The sequence below is a fragment of the Pelodiscus sinensis genome, chromosome 5 (assembly GCF_052426305.1).
Source record: "Pelodiscus sinensis isolate ZL-2025 chromosome 5, ASM5242630v1, whole genome shotgun sequence".
In the NCBI taxonomy this organism is placed as follows: domain Eukaryota; kingdom Metazoa; phylum Chordata; order Testudines; family Trionychidae; genus Pelodiscus; species Pelodiscus sinensis.
Genome location: NC_143056.1, coordinates 121,394,787 through 121,409,787, shown reverse-complemented (window position 1 = coordinate 121,409,787; position 15,001 = coordinate 121,394,787). Strand labels below are relative to the sequence as shown.

The following is a 15,001-nucleotide window of genomic DNA, read 5'->3' as shown; positions in this document are numbered from 1 at the left end:
GCCGCCGGCGTCGCTTCTGCTTTCGGCGCCGGTCACGCGCTTTTGGGGCCCCTCCCCTCCCCTCCCTCCTGTGGGGTTAGCTGTCGTGCGTCGGATGCGGCGAGCGCGCGCGGGTGACCTCTCGGCGGGTATATAAAGGGTCTGCGGGCCGGCGCCCCCAACGGATTATGTCCCTGTCCCCCGTGAAGCGGCCGAAGATGGAGTCGGCCCTGGAGCAGCTCAAGCAGCACACCACGGTGGTGGCGGACACCGGCGACTTCCACGGTGCGAGCTCGCCCCCTCCCCCGCCGGGCGTGCGGGGCCCGTTGCCTCCATTAGGGCAGGGGTCGGTCCCCGTCCCGCTCGGCTCTGGGGAGGCTCCCGACTCGCGTGAACCGCTTGCCCCCTCCTCCCCCCCCAGGCGGGTGGGGCCCGATCCGGCTGGGGAGGGTCTGAGACCATGTGTAAGGCCCGAGCTCTCCGGCTCCCTCCCTCTTGGGCGGGATGCGGCTGCCTCTGCCACTAACCTGAGTCCCAGTGGGGGGGGGGGGGCACCTCACGATGGGGGGGGCGTAGGCAGCTGGCAAGTGGAGCCCTCGTTTGAACTGGTGCTGCTGATGGGGGTGGGGGTGGGAAGCAAGCACTGGTCCCTTGCTACTAGTAGCCCTTCTCTTGCCTCTGGGTCTTGCAAAATGTATGTCATTCAATACTAGAACTTGAGAAGTCATCAAGTCCTGTCCCCTGCCCTCACAGCAGGACCAAGCACTGTCTAGATCAGTGGTTCTTAACCTGGGGTGTGCGCGCGCACACACACACACACACACCCCCGGGGGTGCGAGATGCCCTTTCTGGGGGTGCGAGACATACCAGATTTTTGTGATAGATCTTAGGTTTAAAGAACTTACCTACTACAATGATTTTTAATAAGGGGTGTGAGAACATATTTTGAGGTGCAGGCTGCAGTAAGGTTAAGAACCACTGGTCTAAATCATCCCTGATAGATGACTGGCTAACCTGTTCTTAAATATCTCTAGTGATGGCGACACCACAACCTCCCTAGGCAATTTATTCCAGTGTTTAACCGCCCTGACAATCAAGAAGTTTTTCCTAATGTCCAACCTACACTTCCCTTGCTGCAATTTAAGCCTATTGCTTCTTGTCCTATCATCAGAGGCCAAGAACAATTTTTCTCTTTTCCTTGTAACACCCTTTTAGATTCTTGAAAACTGTTATGTCCCCTCCCAGTCTTCTCTTTTCTAAACTAAATAAGCCCAGTTTCTTTCAGTCTTCCCTCATAGCTCATGTTTTTCTAGACCTTTAATCATTTTTGTTGCTCATCTTCGGACCGTCTCCAAGTTCTCCACATCTTTCTTGACATGTTGGGCCTAGAGCTAGACACAGTATTTCAGCTGAGGCCTAATCAGCACAGAGTACAGCACTGTAACCCATGTTCATTCAGATTGTAACTTACTTCATGAGCAGACATGAATGAAACACAGGGAATGTTCACCCCAGCAGTGTACAGCAAAAACGAAGTATTGAGTAGGGTGGGAGGTCTCAAACTTTGTGATACCACGACCCCCCTCTAAGTTGCTTGCAACCCCCTGGGGGGGTCAGGACCCACAGTTTGAGAAATGTGGGAGTAGGGAATTATCCCCTCTGATGGGTGGGGGGGAACCTTAGAATAAGCTACATCTACAGGACCAGTTATGTCAGCAAAACTTATGATGTTCAGGGCTGTGAACATCCTTCCCTTCCACTCACCTATCAGTGACATAAGTTACACCTGCATATGTGGTAGTGCCCACAGTGCTATGTCAGTGGGGAACTACCCCAGCTAGCTACTATTAGGGATGTTAGATACAGTACAATTGAATAATCGTGTAACTGCATGAAATCTTAATTGGTTACATGACTATTCTCAGCAACCAGTGTGCTCCCAGCCCCACTCCTGGGGAGCCCTCTGCCACCCTACACTGCTGCCTGGGTATCAATAGGAGGCAACAGGGGGAGGAGGTGCACAGCCCAGCAGGCATGGAGAGCTGAAAGCTGGCTCCCCACATGTATTGGCTCCAGTTTGCCCCATAACTCTCTGCGCTGCTGCCTCTCTGAGGCAGCAACATGCGGGTGAGGGGGCAGGTGGATCTAGTACTCATAGGGAGCCTTCTTAAAGCCAGTTCCTCACCAGCACCATTTCCCACTCCTCCCCCTGATAGAGGCAGGAAGGCGGGGAGGATTGCATATAGTCAATAAGATTAATTGATAAGCCAAGGCTTATCAGTTGATCATGTAGTGGACTACAGGTTAACATCCCTAGCTACCATTGTTGCTCTTTGGGGGTGGATTAATTATGTTGCTGGAAGCAGCTACACGAGAGATCTTAGTATCAGTACAGCTGTGCCACTGTGAGCTCTCTAGTGTAGACACAGCCTTAAATGTTTTGGTCTAAGTCCATGGTGTCCAACCAGTTCTGATGCAGCAGCTACCAACTAGCCACACTCAACCAGCCAAATAACCACATGTGGCTAGTGGCTAGCGTGTTGGACACCATGGGTCTAAGTAATAATCTGCTTGGAGAACATAACCTTGTAAAGAAAAGGAACCTCTTTGTTAAACTTGGCTAAGAATTCTTTGTCTGTTTTGTAACTTGTGCTGTTATGAAAGACTCAAATGTCCCGTTTGCTTAATGAGAGGTTGCACCTGTGGATTGGTGGTGAGTTTGCAGATAAAGATAAGAGCCTTCTATGAAATGTGGTTAGTCTTGCAGGACACAGTTGAAGCCTTTGGTTATATGACAGTGCAACATGCTGATACAGAGTTGGATTCAACACAAGAACCCTGAACAACACTATATAGATGTACCAGGAACTGTAAGACAACAGGAGAAATGCTGGTATTCTGAGGAAGGCCCAGAAGCAGGCATCAAACATACATAATACCATCTTTTCTGCACACTTCCTTTGACTCACTTGGAAAGTCAGCCTTCTTATGATTCAGTTGCTTCACCTATAAAATAAGAATATCTGCCTCATGCAGCTAATTAGTTTTGCAAGATAATTCCAGCTCTCTAGATGGAAGACTGTAGAAAACCAAAGTAGTAATATGACTCTGTTAGCCATGCACATGCGGGTACAGGTGTGTTACTGGAAATGTGGCTTCCCTGCAGTAATCTGTGTAATGTACCTATAAGCAAATGTGTCAAAGTATGACACCAGTACTGACTTGTGAACTGGGATCTGAAAAGTTGTTTGCATTAGTACAATGCAAGGGTGAATAGTTTCAGGTTGTATTAAACTATTGGGCTACGTCTAGACTGGCATGATTTTCCAGAAATGCTTTTAACAGAAACGTTTTCCATTAAAAGCATTTTTGGAAAAGAGCGTCTAGATTGGCACGGATGCTTTTTCCGCAAAAGCACTTTTTGCGGAAAAGCGTCCGTGGCCAATCTAGACGCGCTTTTCCGCAAAAAGCCCCGATCGCCATTTTCACGATCGGGGCTTTTTTGCAGAAAACAAATCTGAGCTGTCTACACTGGCCCTTTTGCGCAAAAGGACTTTTGCCTTAACGGGAGCAGTGTAGTATTTCTGCAAGAAGCACTGATTTCTTACAGTAGGAAGTCAGTGCTTTTGCGGAAATTCAGCCGGCCAGTGTAGACAGCTGGCAAGTTTTTCCAGAAAAGCAGCTGATTTTCTGGAAAAACTGGCCAGTCTAGACACAGCCTTCTAGATCTCTTGTTACCAGAACTCCTGAGTGCAGCTATTTTTCTTTGTGGCTGTTTAGCTTTCTTGATAATGGAAACAAGTCCAGGTCTCTGAGCTAGTATTTAAGTAGTTAATTTTTATATTTACTATAAATCTTGGTTTCAGGGAATATTTGGGAAACTAATGGCACTTGGTACTTGTTAAAACCCCCAATTCTGACTCAAGTATTCCTCCTTAATCAAATCTGGGTATGATTAATTAACTGGAAATATTAAAAAATGGAAATGAGCTAAAACCCCTAAACCTTATTTTTACAAAGTTGATTGTCTTCCTTTTTCTTCAAAATGCTGTTAAACTTTACTTGGCTTTTTTTAATGGCTTCCTATGGAGTTTTCTCATGACAAAATAAACCCGTTTAGACAGAGGAGTTATACAAGAGGAATTTTCTTTCATTTAGCATGAAAATGAGTAAGCAGTTTTGTTCCTTAACATTGAAAGGGTGGGGCTAGATTTTCTGAATAATAGATAACTAAACACACACGACGCTATACTCTTTAAATCATGTAGCAGAATACACAGTATATTTGAAGTTTAGGATTTACTTCCTCAACTTTCGTGAACATATGCAGGCTGTCCGTTTTGAATTGTTTTAGTTGTGTGCAAAGGCCTTTAGTAATGGGAGTTTCATACTTAATTACTTTTTTTAAGACTGAGAATATTAGTAGTTTTAATACGTGGGTTTCATCTAAGATGCAGGGGGGAAAAAACAGTGAACAAGTGATTGGTTTTTTGTTTTGTTTTTTTTTTTACTTTGCGTCACCAAGATTGAACCTAAGCAAAGTAAAAATATCCTTTTAAAAGAGTGTTTAAGACAGGGTAGGTTATGTAAATCTGCTAACTCCTGATATGCATGCTGGCTTCTGACATCTTCACTGACCCCAAGAATAGGCTTCATGTGGAAGAAAGGACTATAGCACAAAAGAATATAAAAATCAGCCACAGAAAGTTCCCTGCAGCATGAACTCAGTAGTGCTAAAGATAACAAAGCAGATGTTGCTGCTGAGAATCATTACTAAACTTAAATAAAAAGTTCAAGGGCAGAGCAATGTTAGTCTGTAACTTTAAAAACAATGAGCAATCCTGTGGCACCTTAGATTGACAAATACAGGCAGTCCCCGGGTTACGTACAAGATAGGGACTGTAGGTTTGTTCTTAAGTTGAATTTGTATGTAAGTCAGAATTGGTACATATTGTAGGGGAAACTCTAGCCAAACATTTCTCCAGAGCTCAGTTTTATTCTCCCACACCTCACTTCCCTCAGTCCTTTATTCTCAAGCTGAACTGTCTGCTGAGAAAAGCCGCTCCGCGTCTCCCTGGTCTGCTGGGGGGGGCGCTAGCTTCACATCTCCCTGGTCTGCTGGGGGGAAGCAGCTAGTGTGGGGTTGCCTCACCCCGTTTGTAAGTAGGGATCTGATCTAAGTCTGATCCATGTAACCGGAGGACTGCCTGTACATTGTATCATGAGCTTTCCTGGGTAAAACCCACTCATATGCGTAAGTGGATTTTACCCATGAAAGCTCATGATATTAGTCTCTTAAGGTGTCACAGGACTGCTCGTTGTTTTTAAAGGTAAATCAACACAAGTAGTGAACAGAGTATAAATACCAGCAGGGATCAGTAGAAGTTTGATTGCAACACGATCATAATTTTCAGGGACAACTACTGTGGAAGATGCAGGGATTTTAAGGGAGACTCTTTCAGGCTGATTTAGCCAGAATTCCCCACTGTGATCCTTGGCCAGAGGTGGTGATGATCAAGAGTCACATTAGCTCTTTTAACTCTCCCAATATCTTGATTTTTGGCAACAAATTTAGCACATGTAAATTTTTTAACCAACTCTAGCCATAGTCACACCAGAAATATCCAGGTGCTAGGGGACAAAGGGATTAACTCTCCTGGGCACTGGCAACCTCCTTGAGACTTTCCTGTCAGTCTCAACTTCTTGGAACAAAGAAAAATTAGTTCTTCTAGTAGACTTTTGTACTGAACCCAGGTGTGTAACCCATTTATTTTACATTATTTATATGAGTGTGTGTTAAGTAGGGATGGTAAGACTAATCAAACAGGTAATCAATAAGCATGAGCTTATCAGTTACCCAAATAGATACATGTTGGCTCCTTGTCCAACTTTTATAAATTAAACAGAAGGGGTCAGTTTATATTAATGGGCTCAAGGGGTCAGCCCCATGAATGGCTGACAGTTTGCAATCCCCAGTTTGGGAACCCCTGATATAGACCCTTTTGGCACTATTCCCCAAACTTGCAGACGGCATCTTATTGCACCATTTCTAGGTCAAGAAAACATATTTGAGTTCAGTATAGATTCTGTTACTTAAGAGGCATGTTGACTAATCTTGCTGCTGTAGAATAATACTTGATTGGTTGGGCTGATTATCCTATTTTAAACTAGCACTCTTATTTTTGTAGCAATTGATCAGTATAAGCCTCTGGATGCCACTACAAACCCATCCTTGATATTAGCTGCTGCTCAAATGCCAGCTTACCAGGAATTAGTAGAGGATGCTATCAAGTATGGAAATAAGCTTGGTGGGTAAGTAAGACCATTAATTAGACTTACAGTTAAGGCATCAGCTGTCATATGTAACTATTTGTAGTGATCAATGACTTCTTCATAACCTAAGCAAACACATGAATCTTGCTCCTGAGAACAGTCTAGAAGACTGGCTAACAGTGTGAATGAAGGGATGCAATATACAAATCTGTGAAGATGGTGACAGGCCACGTGGTAGGTATATAATCCAGTGTCAGGTTTTGTCCTCAGCACTGTAAAGACTAGCCCCAGTAAGTAGCTTTGCTAAATATCCTGGGTATATCTACTAGCAAAGGGAAACCTATGGCTCATGGGTCTCTGGCTATGGAGATGTTTCACTGTTGTATAGACTTCTGGGCTCAGGCTGGAGCCCAGAGTTTGCAAGAACCTGTAAGGTGAAGGGGACTCACGTAGTCTTGGAGGCCAGAAGTCTACACGAACAGTGGAACAGTTCCACAGTCTGAGCCTGTGCCAGCTGTGAGTGTCTAGATGTGTAGACCTCATTCTTATTCAGTCCCTTTTGAAAAGACTTTGTGGACTTGTTCAGGAAAAGCATTTCATGAATAGGTAGCACAGATGTTAATGGATGAAAAAGCCGATATGGAGGTTGGTAATATTGGTGAAACATAGATGGGACAAAAGACCAGAGTGGTATGGGAGAATTACTCAGTGACTTTTTTTTTTTTAAATGCTTGAATTGTATGTGGAGGAAACCAAAGATTTGGGTTGCTAGCCCACAGTCTCACATTTCACTAATTACATTTTTATTGTTTCAGGTCAGAAGATGAGCAAGTGCAAAATGCAAGCGACAAACTCTTTGTGTTGTTTGGGGCAGAAATACTGAAGAGGATACCAGGTCGTGTGTCCACAGAAGTAGATGCAAGGTTTGGCTTTTCTGAACCAGAACAGAATTTGTAGATTTCTTGTAGGCAGTCTGTAACTAAAGTGTTCCTAACTTGCTGATCTGCTATCTTTTCTTCAAATTGTAACTTTACAGTTCAATTAATATATTTAGATTTTTACTGCATGCTATACAAAACTAAGTGTGAAATAGGGTTAATCTTCAAGGCAGTAGTAAAGTGTTCAAGATCACTTAATCTGTCCTGCCAGTCTTCTGACTTAAAGAAATTCAGACTTCCAGTTTACTTAATTTTCAACGTAAGAATTGAGTTGGATTGTTTCTTTATGCCCTTCTCCCACCAAAACTTTCAAAATGGCACTCTTCAGTTTTAACATGCACATGTAGTAAGGCCTGTTAATTTCCTTACTCTGTTCCAACTCAACATCTAAATTCTTTATGACTATTAAAACAGTAATTTTTAATCCTTTTAACTCTTTCTAAAAAACATATTTGTTTTTCTTGAGCTTTGGGGCGCATTTAATCGTAGAGAATGTTTAATGCTTTGGGTAGATTTCTAACTATAGTCCCAAGTAGAAGAGCTATTATTGGGAGATAAAATTTAATATGGACGATGTGATAGTTCTGATTATTATGGCTAAACTGGAAACTCGAATAGACACTGTTGTTCCATGTGAGAGCATGCATCACTGTCTACTACTATCTGTTGGTAGAACTGGAAAGAGATGGATCTAGGAAATAGATTCCAGACAACAAATGTTTAACTTGAATCAATGTCTTGTTTCAAAGGTTGTCTTTTGATAAGGAAGGAATGATTAAGAGAGCTAAGCGCCTCATTGACCTTTATAAGGAAGCAGGAATTGGTAAAGATCGCATCCTCATAAAACTGTCATCAACGTGGGAGGGGATTCAGGCAGGCAAGTAAGTGTCTGTAGCTGGTGTATTTCAATGTATATGCTTCTAATGGCTAGTCCATAGGTATTTTTAAAGTTTATATATGGCTGTTTGAGAAACATGCTCCAGTAAATTCAGTTAGTAGAGTTATAGCTAACATGACCAAGACTTTTGAGTTGTGGGACAAATATACTCCTATTATTCCTACCTAGCTCATTGCTTTAGAGTTCAGTAATGTGCTGCAGACTAGTAATTAGTGGCAGATTATTTTACTTTGTTATTAACCTATTTGATTGTAGATTGAATGGGGGGGGGGAGATAGACTCTGTTCTAAGATGACTTTTTTTTGTAGAGTTCTGGAAGAGCAGCATGGAATTCATTGCAACATGACCTTACTCTTCTCCTTTGCTCAGGCAGTGGCCTGTGCTGAAGCTGGGGTCACCCTAATTTCCCCGTTTGTAGGACGTATCCTGGATTGGCATGTTGCAAACACAGACCAGAAGACTTATGAGCCCTCAGAGGACCCAGGTAATCTTGCCTCTGAATGGTATTGAAAAAGTTCACTACAAATGAAGTTATTTTTAAATTTTCTTTAATGAACACAACACTAGAAAATAAAATATTGGGTACTAACATTTGATTAAGAATCTTTTGCAGTTTAAAACTGTCTCAAATCACCAGTGTTTCCTTCATAGGAGTGAAGAGTGTCACTAAAATCTATAATTACTACAAAAAGTTTGGCTACAAGACTATTGTGATGGGTGCTTCATTCCGAAACATTGGGGAGATTAAAGCACTGACAGGCTGTGACTATCTTACCATTTCACCTAAGCTTCTGGGAGAGCTCAGTAAAGAAAACACCAAACTAACCCCCACACTCAGTGTCAAAGATGGTAAGTTAGTTTTCTTTCCTTGTATAATAGACCTATTCCATAATCCTGAGACTCCTCTTTGCTACTGAACATAGCTGATATCTGGAAGAAGCTTTGGTAAGTGGTAGAATATAGCTTCAGCTTAAATTTAGTGGTTACTGTAGCTAAAAGTTTTAAAAGGGGTAAGACGTCTTGATCTACGTAAGAGATAAAGTAACTGCTTTGTGCTGTCTCCAGGTACGTCTATGCTACGGGATAAAGTTGAATTAAGATAAGCAACTTCAGCTACGTTAATTGTGTAGCTGAAGTTTGAAGTACCTATCTCTACTTTTGGCGCTGTCCACACTGCAAGATATCGAAGGGAGCACACTCTCCCTTCAACTTCTCTTACTCCTCGTGGAAGCAGGACTACTGGCATTGACCAGAGCGCCTCTTTGTTCATATTAGCGTGTCTTCACTAGACCTGCTAATTCGAACCCTGGATGATGGAGAGTGGCAGCTTCTACCTTCTCTGTAGTGTAGACATGCCCACAGTGGCCATCAGCAGTCCTTGAATCCAGCCTTCTCCACACCTTGATCTAATTCCCAGTTGTAGTCAGTTAAGATTTTCAGTCTTCTTGAGTTCATTGGTCAGTAATTAACCCAGATACAAGTCAAGAATACACTTAAAACAGTGATACTTCTCTAAAATAATCAGGGTGGGGAGGGCAACTTCTAAGTTGTATCCTGGACTTGACAGTGTTTTTACAAAAATCCTTAAACTAAACTTCTTGAAGACCAAATGTTGTGAGACTGGAAAAAGATCAAATAAAACTAATATATTATACAGTAGTCAGCATTTTAAACTACTTTAAAAATTGGTCTCTCTTTAAATGGTACAGAAATGTAGCATCTTACTTGGTTTAGCAAGGTTTTGTTGTGGTGGGTCTTGCCTGAATTCCTGGTAGCTGTAGGCTTTTTTTTTTCCCTCTCAACTTTATAAACAAATGTGTAATTAAAAAAATTCAGACTGGGTGTTGGACACAGCTCATGATTGTAGCTATCACTTATAAGGCTAATAATTGGTAAGCTTGTTACCAACTGAGCTTTTGTCAAGTATCTGCTGAATAATCAGATCAAATTGTTTTGTAGCTACGAGCAAGGACTCAAGCAGAATATTGTGTAATTCTGTACTGTAGGCTGAAAGCTTAGTGTCATTAGGAGCTAGATACAAAAATGATAAACATATATGCCCTAACCTAAAACTTAGACTAGCTGGATTAATTACTTTAAAGGTAGCAGTTCAAATAACATATATATTATTGATCCTACTCCCCAAAATATGGTTACACAGTAAGTCTGGCCACCTTGTCAGCATTGTGGAGGGGGGGGATTTCAAATTCCAGCTAGTGGGGGGGACTAGGTCAGGGGACTTCTGGGGCTCTTTATTTTTAGATACAATTCATAAGTGATTGCTAAGAGAACATCTTTTGATAAGAAAAATCATTCAACTCTCTTTGTATAGCTCAGGCATCTAACCTTGAGAAAATCCACATGGATGAGAAGACATTCCGCTGGGAACATAATGAAGACCAAATGGCTGTGGAGAAATTATCAGATGGAATCAGGAAATTTGCTGCTGATGCAGTTAAATTGGAGAGAATGTTAAAGGTAATTGCTGAATTCTATACTGAAATTGTATGCGCCTATTTTTCAGACCCTTCAATGATACCAGAGCACCACATTTCACTTGTGGGTCGTGTCTGGATTTAAAGCAGTGTTTGTTCTGGTAGGCTTTGCATGCAAACCATACTTAACTATTACAGTTTGCATTTAAGTCACCATTCCTATGTGCAAAGATTGCTAGCTGCCCCGATAGCATATAAAACACAACACACACTTGTCTTGTTATACCTTGTGCGAGAAATGACTAATGCAAGATGTAAGCCAATATGAATGTTATCCCAAGTGCAAATCAGTATTTATACTGGTAGCTAATCAAGACTGCACAGCAGCTAGCTCTGAGTCACCAGGTAGCATTCTGAGCAGTTCACATCTGTTATGAATTCCTGACAATCTAAAAATGAAGCTTCCAGTTCATGTCCATAATCTATATCTTTATTGGTATGAAGGGTAGTAAAATTTTAGCACTTCTATAGTAATTAGACCTATTTTAGCCATAAAACAAGCTTATCGATTCCCAACAGGCAAAGGAAACTGTTGAATAAAGTGCTGTTTTTATAGCGCCTCAAACCACTTTTAAATGCCTGTTGAAATAAGTGAATCAATAGCATCTAGACCAGGGGTTGGCAACGTACAGCATGCATGACATAAGGGGCACGTGAGATGATTGAGTGGCACGCACAATGAAAGCCTAATGGTAGGTAGCTTGCTAGCTAGCTTGTTGGACATAATCTTCGTAAGCACTTGGCTCTTGGTAACTCTCGCAAGGTATTATGGGTATATTCACCAGAAAAGTCCCCTTAGTTTCTCCTGTTCACAGGAGAGCTTGTGGTGCGAGCTGCTGATCATGTTTTTTACACTTAAGTGGAGGGTCAAACATTTTAGACAAAATAGCATATCCTAAGGCGGCAAGTTAGATGTTTGTTCAGTTCATCCTTCTTGGAGAGACTAATACAGATATGCTCAACATAGAGCACAAACAGTATAGTCTTTGTTGTGAGAGCATTGTTTCCTGCACATCAAGTGTCCTGACAGTATTTTTAGACAAAACATGAGAAACACTTCAAGGATGAGGTAGACAAGGCTGAGTCACTTCTGTCATTGAAAATCAAGCCACAGAGGGAAGTTACAAAATCATACAGTGTGTTGAAAAACATGGAAAGCCATTTACAGACAGAATATATGAGAGGCTTTTCTCAGTTCAGATGTTCAACGGTTTGTTCAATAAAGACACAATCCTCTCCAGAATAAAAGACTTATGTGTTTGCCAGGTCAGTGGAGAGGCGCATCCAGTGAAATGTGAGAAAATTTTAACAAATAACAGATGGTGGCATTAAAAAATGCAGTGGTCTTTAGTGTCACACTTGATGAGTGTGTGAATATAAATGATGTACCATGGTTAGCAGTTCTTGTGAGATACTGTGACTCGGACAAAGTTTGAGAAGAGCTCCATGCATGGCATAGCAACAGGGGAAAATATAGTGAAAATATTTGTTAATCATTTTGTGGAAAGAGGAATTGTTATCCGAAAAATATTTTCGGAGACAACTGACTGCCCCTTCTATGGTCGGAAAACAGAAGGGATGTGTAAAGATCATTGAAGATCAAATTGGCCACCCAATAGTAAATTTTCATTGCATTATTCATCAAGAAAGTCTTTGTGCTAAGATTTCTAACTGAGCTTAATGATGTGATCTTCCTTGATACATCGGCAGTTTCAAGCTCTGCCTAAGGAAATGGACAGTACATACAAGGACATTCTGCTTCACAGAGTGTTCATTGGTTAAGATGTGGGAAAGTTTTGACATGTTTTGTGGACTGTCTTGATGCAATCAAGATCTTTGTCAGAAAAAGGTCAAAACTACCCTGAACTGGATGACAATAAATGGGTCACGCACCTAATGTTTCTGACATCACCACACATTTAAACTCAACCTATTCCTGTAGGGTGCAGGCCAAACTGTTATGGGTCTTTTTGAAACATGGAAAGCATTTGTTGCGAAACTTGCCATTTTTTTCCTTGGGTCATTGACACCTCTACTTTCCGCTATTTCCAACATCTTAAAGAACTATGGAAGCATTGCACTGTCAGCGTTTGCTTAGATTAAAATGTACATGCAAGAACTCACATTGGAATTTTGTCAGATTTCAGGATTTCCAATGTTTTGGCACAATATTTTTCCTTTCTAATCAAACCAGTCAACTTTGATACCAGTGACATGGATTTGACAGTGTTTCAGTGGGTGGGTGTTGATGATTTCAAAATGCAGTTCATTGAATTACAATGCTCAGACTTAAGGGCCTCGAAGTTTAGGGATCTGCAGTGCACACTTGAGGCTACTGAGAGAGATCACGGGGTCTCTGTCATGACCTGTTGGAATTACCTGCCTGTGAAATTTGACTGTTTGAAGAAAGTAGCATTTTCACTGCTCAGCATTTGGATCTACATGCCTTTGAACAGATTTTCACATATTAAATCAGTTTTGTCCCTCCTGGAGCCAGTTAACAACTGAACACTCAGAGGTATGTGTGCTCAGCCAGGGAAAGAGGCCAAGGTTCACACTAAATGGTAAGACCTGCATCTTTATTAATGAAACTGGTAAAATGTAAGTAGGACTATTATTGACTTTACAGATCTGTGTGCCATTGATACTTTTTAAATAGTGAATAAGTTAAATCTTGTCATGCCATTTCTGAAAGATTACTGACCCCTGGTCTAGACTATTGAATCAACATGTAGATTTACATTCATATCAGTTTAAGATACTGCTCATATGGACTGCACAATTACTATTGTACTGCCTTATTCTGGGGTCAAAACATGGCTGTTTCCTGACTTGTCTAAGACTTCTATTGGAAATGCTAACTGCAGATTTACTTTTTTTTTTCACCCCCAGGAACGAATGTTCAGTACTAAAAATGGAAAGTAGACAAGCTCAAGTTCCTGCTGAATGAGTGGATGATTAAAAATGGATGTACAAATATCTACATGTAAAGTCTTAAGCTACCTACAGAGTTGTTCTGTATTCCATGCTTTTTTATAAATTTGCAAAAGGACACCACTTTCAATTTGTAGTAATTCTGGCAAATTATTAAAGTTTCTGTGTAAAGTTTCACTTTTGTGCTCTAGGTTAGAGCTTGTTATCTCTTCAAATCAGTCCTTCACTTTCACTTGAATTAACAAGTAGCTGACTGTTAAATCTTAAATGTACCTCCCAAATGGCACTAGGGATTCTTGAGGTTCTTTCAGAACCTCCAAAACCATTGTACAGAGGCAAATATCTTTCCAATAAAATCAAGATTAGGAAGGCTTTTTAATTTAATTGATTAAATTTAATCTGTTGTGGAAGTAGGGTGAAATTGTCATGTGTAGCTGTTTCCTGAATCTCAGTCCAGTAGCCTGTCCAAATTTATCGTAGGTGGACTTACGCTTACAATTACATGCTTCAGAAGAATAAGCATGGAATAGCAGCTTCCAAATTATATAGATCCCCATGCGGTTTTCTTCTTTCCACTGAAAATGCCAATAGCATTCTGATAGCTACTGATCAAAAAGCACTTGGTATATAGTAGGAGCATAAATTGACAGGTCTGAGGTGTTAAACCATTTTATAGCTCCATGTTTTAGTTCCTGCTGCCTTTTGGTTTTGTGCAGTAGTAACTTTGTTTCAGCTGAGGCCTTTGGTTCTTGTGGTGCAGCTTCTATACACAAGCTCTGGTTCCTGCTATAGTGTGCCATTTTGATGTAGAGCAGGGCTACTCAACTTTGGAAGCTTCTTTCACACTAATGAGCATGAATACAAAGATTAAGGCAAGACTACACAATAAACAGGTCCCATTTAAGTCAGTCCTGCTGATATTAATAAAATGCAATATTTACCTGATTTCCACCCATATGACAACTTTTAATGAACAATGACAGTCCAGGAATTTAACTATTAAAATGCATATCAACAAAAGACCATTATATTGACTACTTTTTTTTGTTTTGGCTCCCACCCGTGGGCCATGTGTTGAGCCCCACATAAACCCAAACTGTGCCACAGGCCACGTGTTGAGTAGCCCTGGTGTAGAGGAAGTCCCCTAGGTACCCTGTCAAATATACTGAACTGCCACCATACATGCTAGTTCCTCTTTCTCTGCAGTGGTAGACTGAGACCAACTAGTTTCAAGAATGTATTGAGGCATTGTTACTTTGGTCATGAAATAAGTCAACACCAAAAAAACCACTTAGTTGGAAAAATTATCCTGAGAATTGGCTCCAGTACAAAGATTCTAGCCCAAATGTAAGTATGCAGCAGCTTTGCCTTGACGCCAAAATCCATGCAACTCAGTAGTGTCAGTGGGCCTCCAAAGCAGCTTAAATATTGAAGTGTTAAATTTGATTACAGATTTGTGATGAGAACTAATCGATTAGACACCA

General features: G+C 41.2%; 1 protein-coding gene across 1 annotated transcript; it reads left to right on the top strand.

The window, feature by feature from the left end:
* Positions 1-13,694, top strand: TALDO1 (transaldolase 1). The gene is made up of 8 exons (XM_006124879.5): positions 1-264; positions 6,168-6,291; positions 7,068-7,175; positions 7,940-8,071; positions 8,397-8,572; positions 8,740-8,937; positions 10,421-10,566; positions 13,476-13,694. Exons 1-8 carry the CDS (start codon positions 168-170, stop codon positions 13,506-13,508), a joined length of 1,014 nt encoding a protein of 337 aa, XP_006124941.1. The 5' UTR covers positions 1-167; the 3' UTR covers positions 13,509-13,694.
* The last annotated feature ends 1,307 nt before the right edge of the window (positions 13,695-15,001 follow it).

What these genes read in the sequence shown, in the direction of transcription:
- TALDO1 (XM_006124879.5), top strand. Translation starts at nt 168, where the DNA reads ATGTCCCTGTCCCCCGTGAAGCGGCCGAAGATGGAGTCGGCCCTGGAG. An exon ending in TCCACAGAAGTAGATGCAAG is followed by an intron (nt 7,176 to 7,939) that starts GTTTGGCTTTTC and finishes CTTGTTTCAAAG; the next exon opens with GTTGTCTTTTGATAAGGAAG. An exon ending in GAGGGGATTCAGGCAGGCAA is followed by an intron (nt 8,072 to 8,396) that starts GTAAGTGTCTGT and finishes TTTTTTTTGTAG; the next exon opens with AGTTCTGGAAGAGCAGCATG.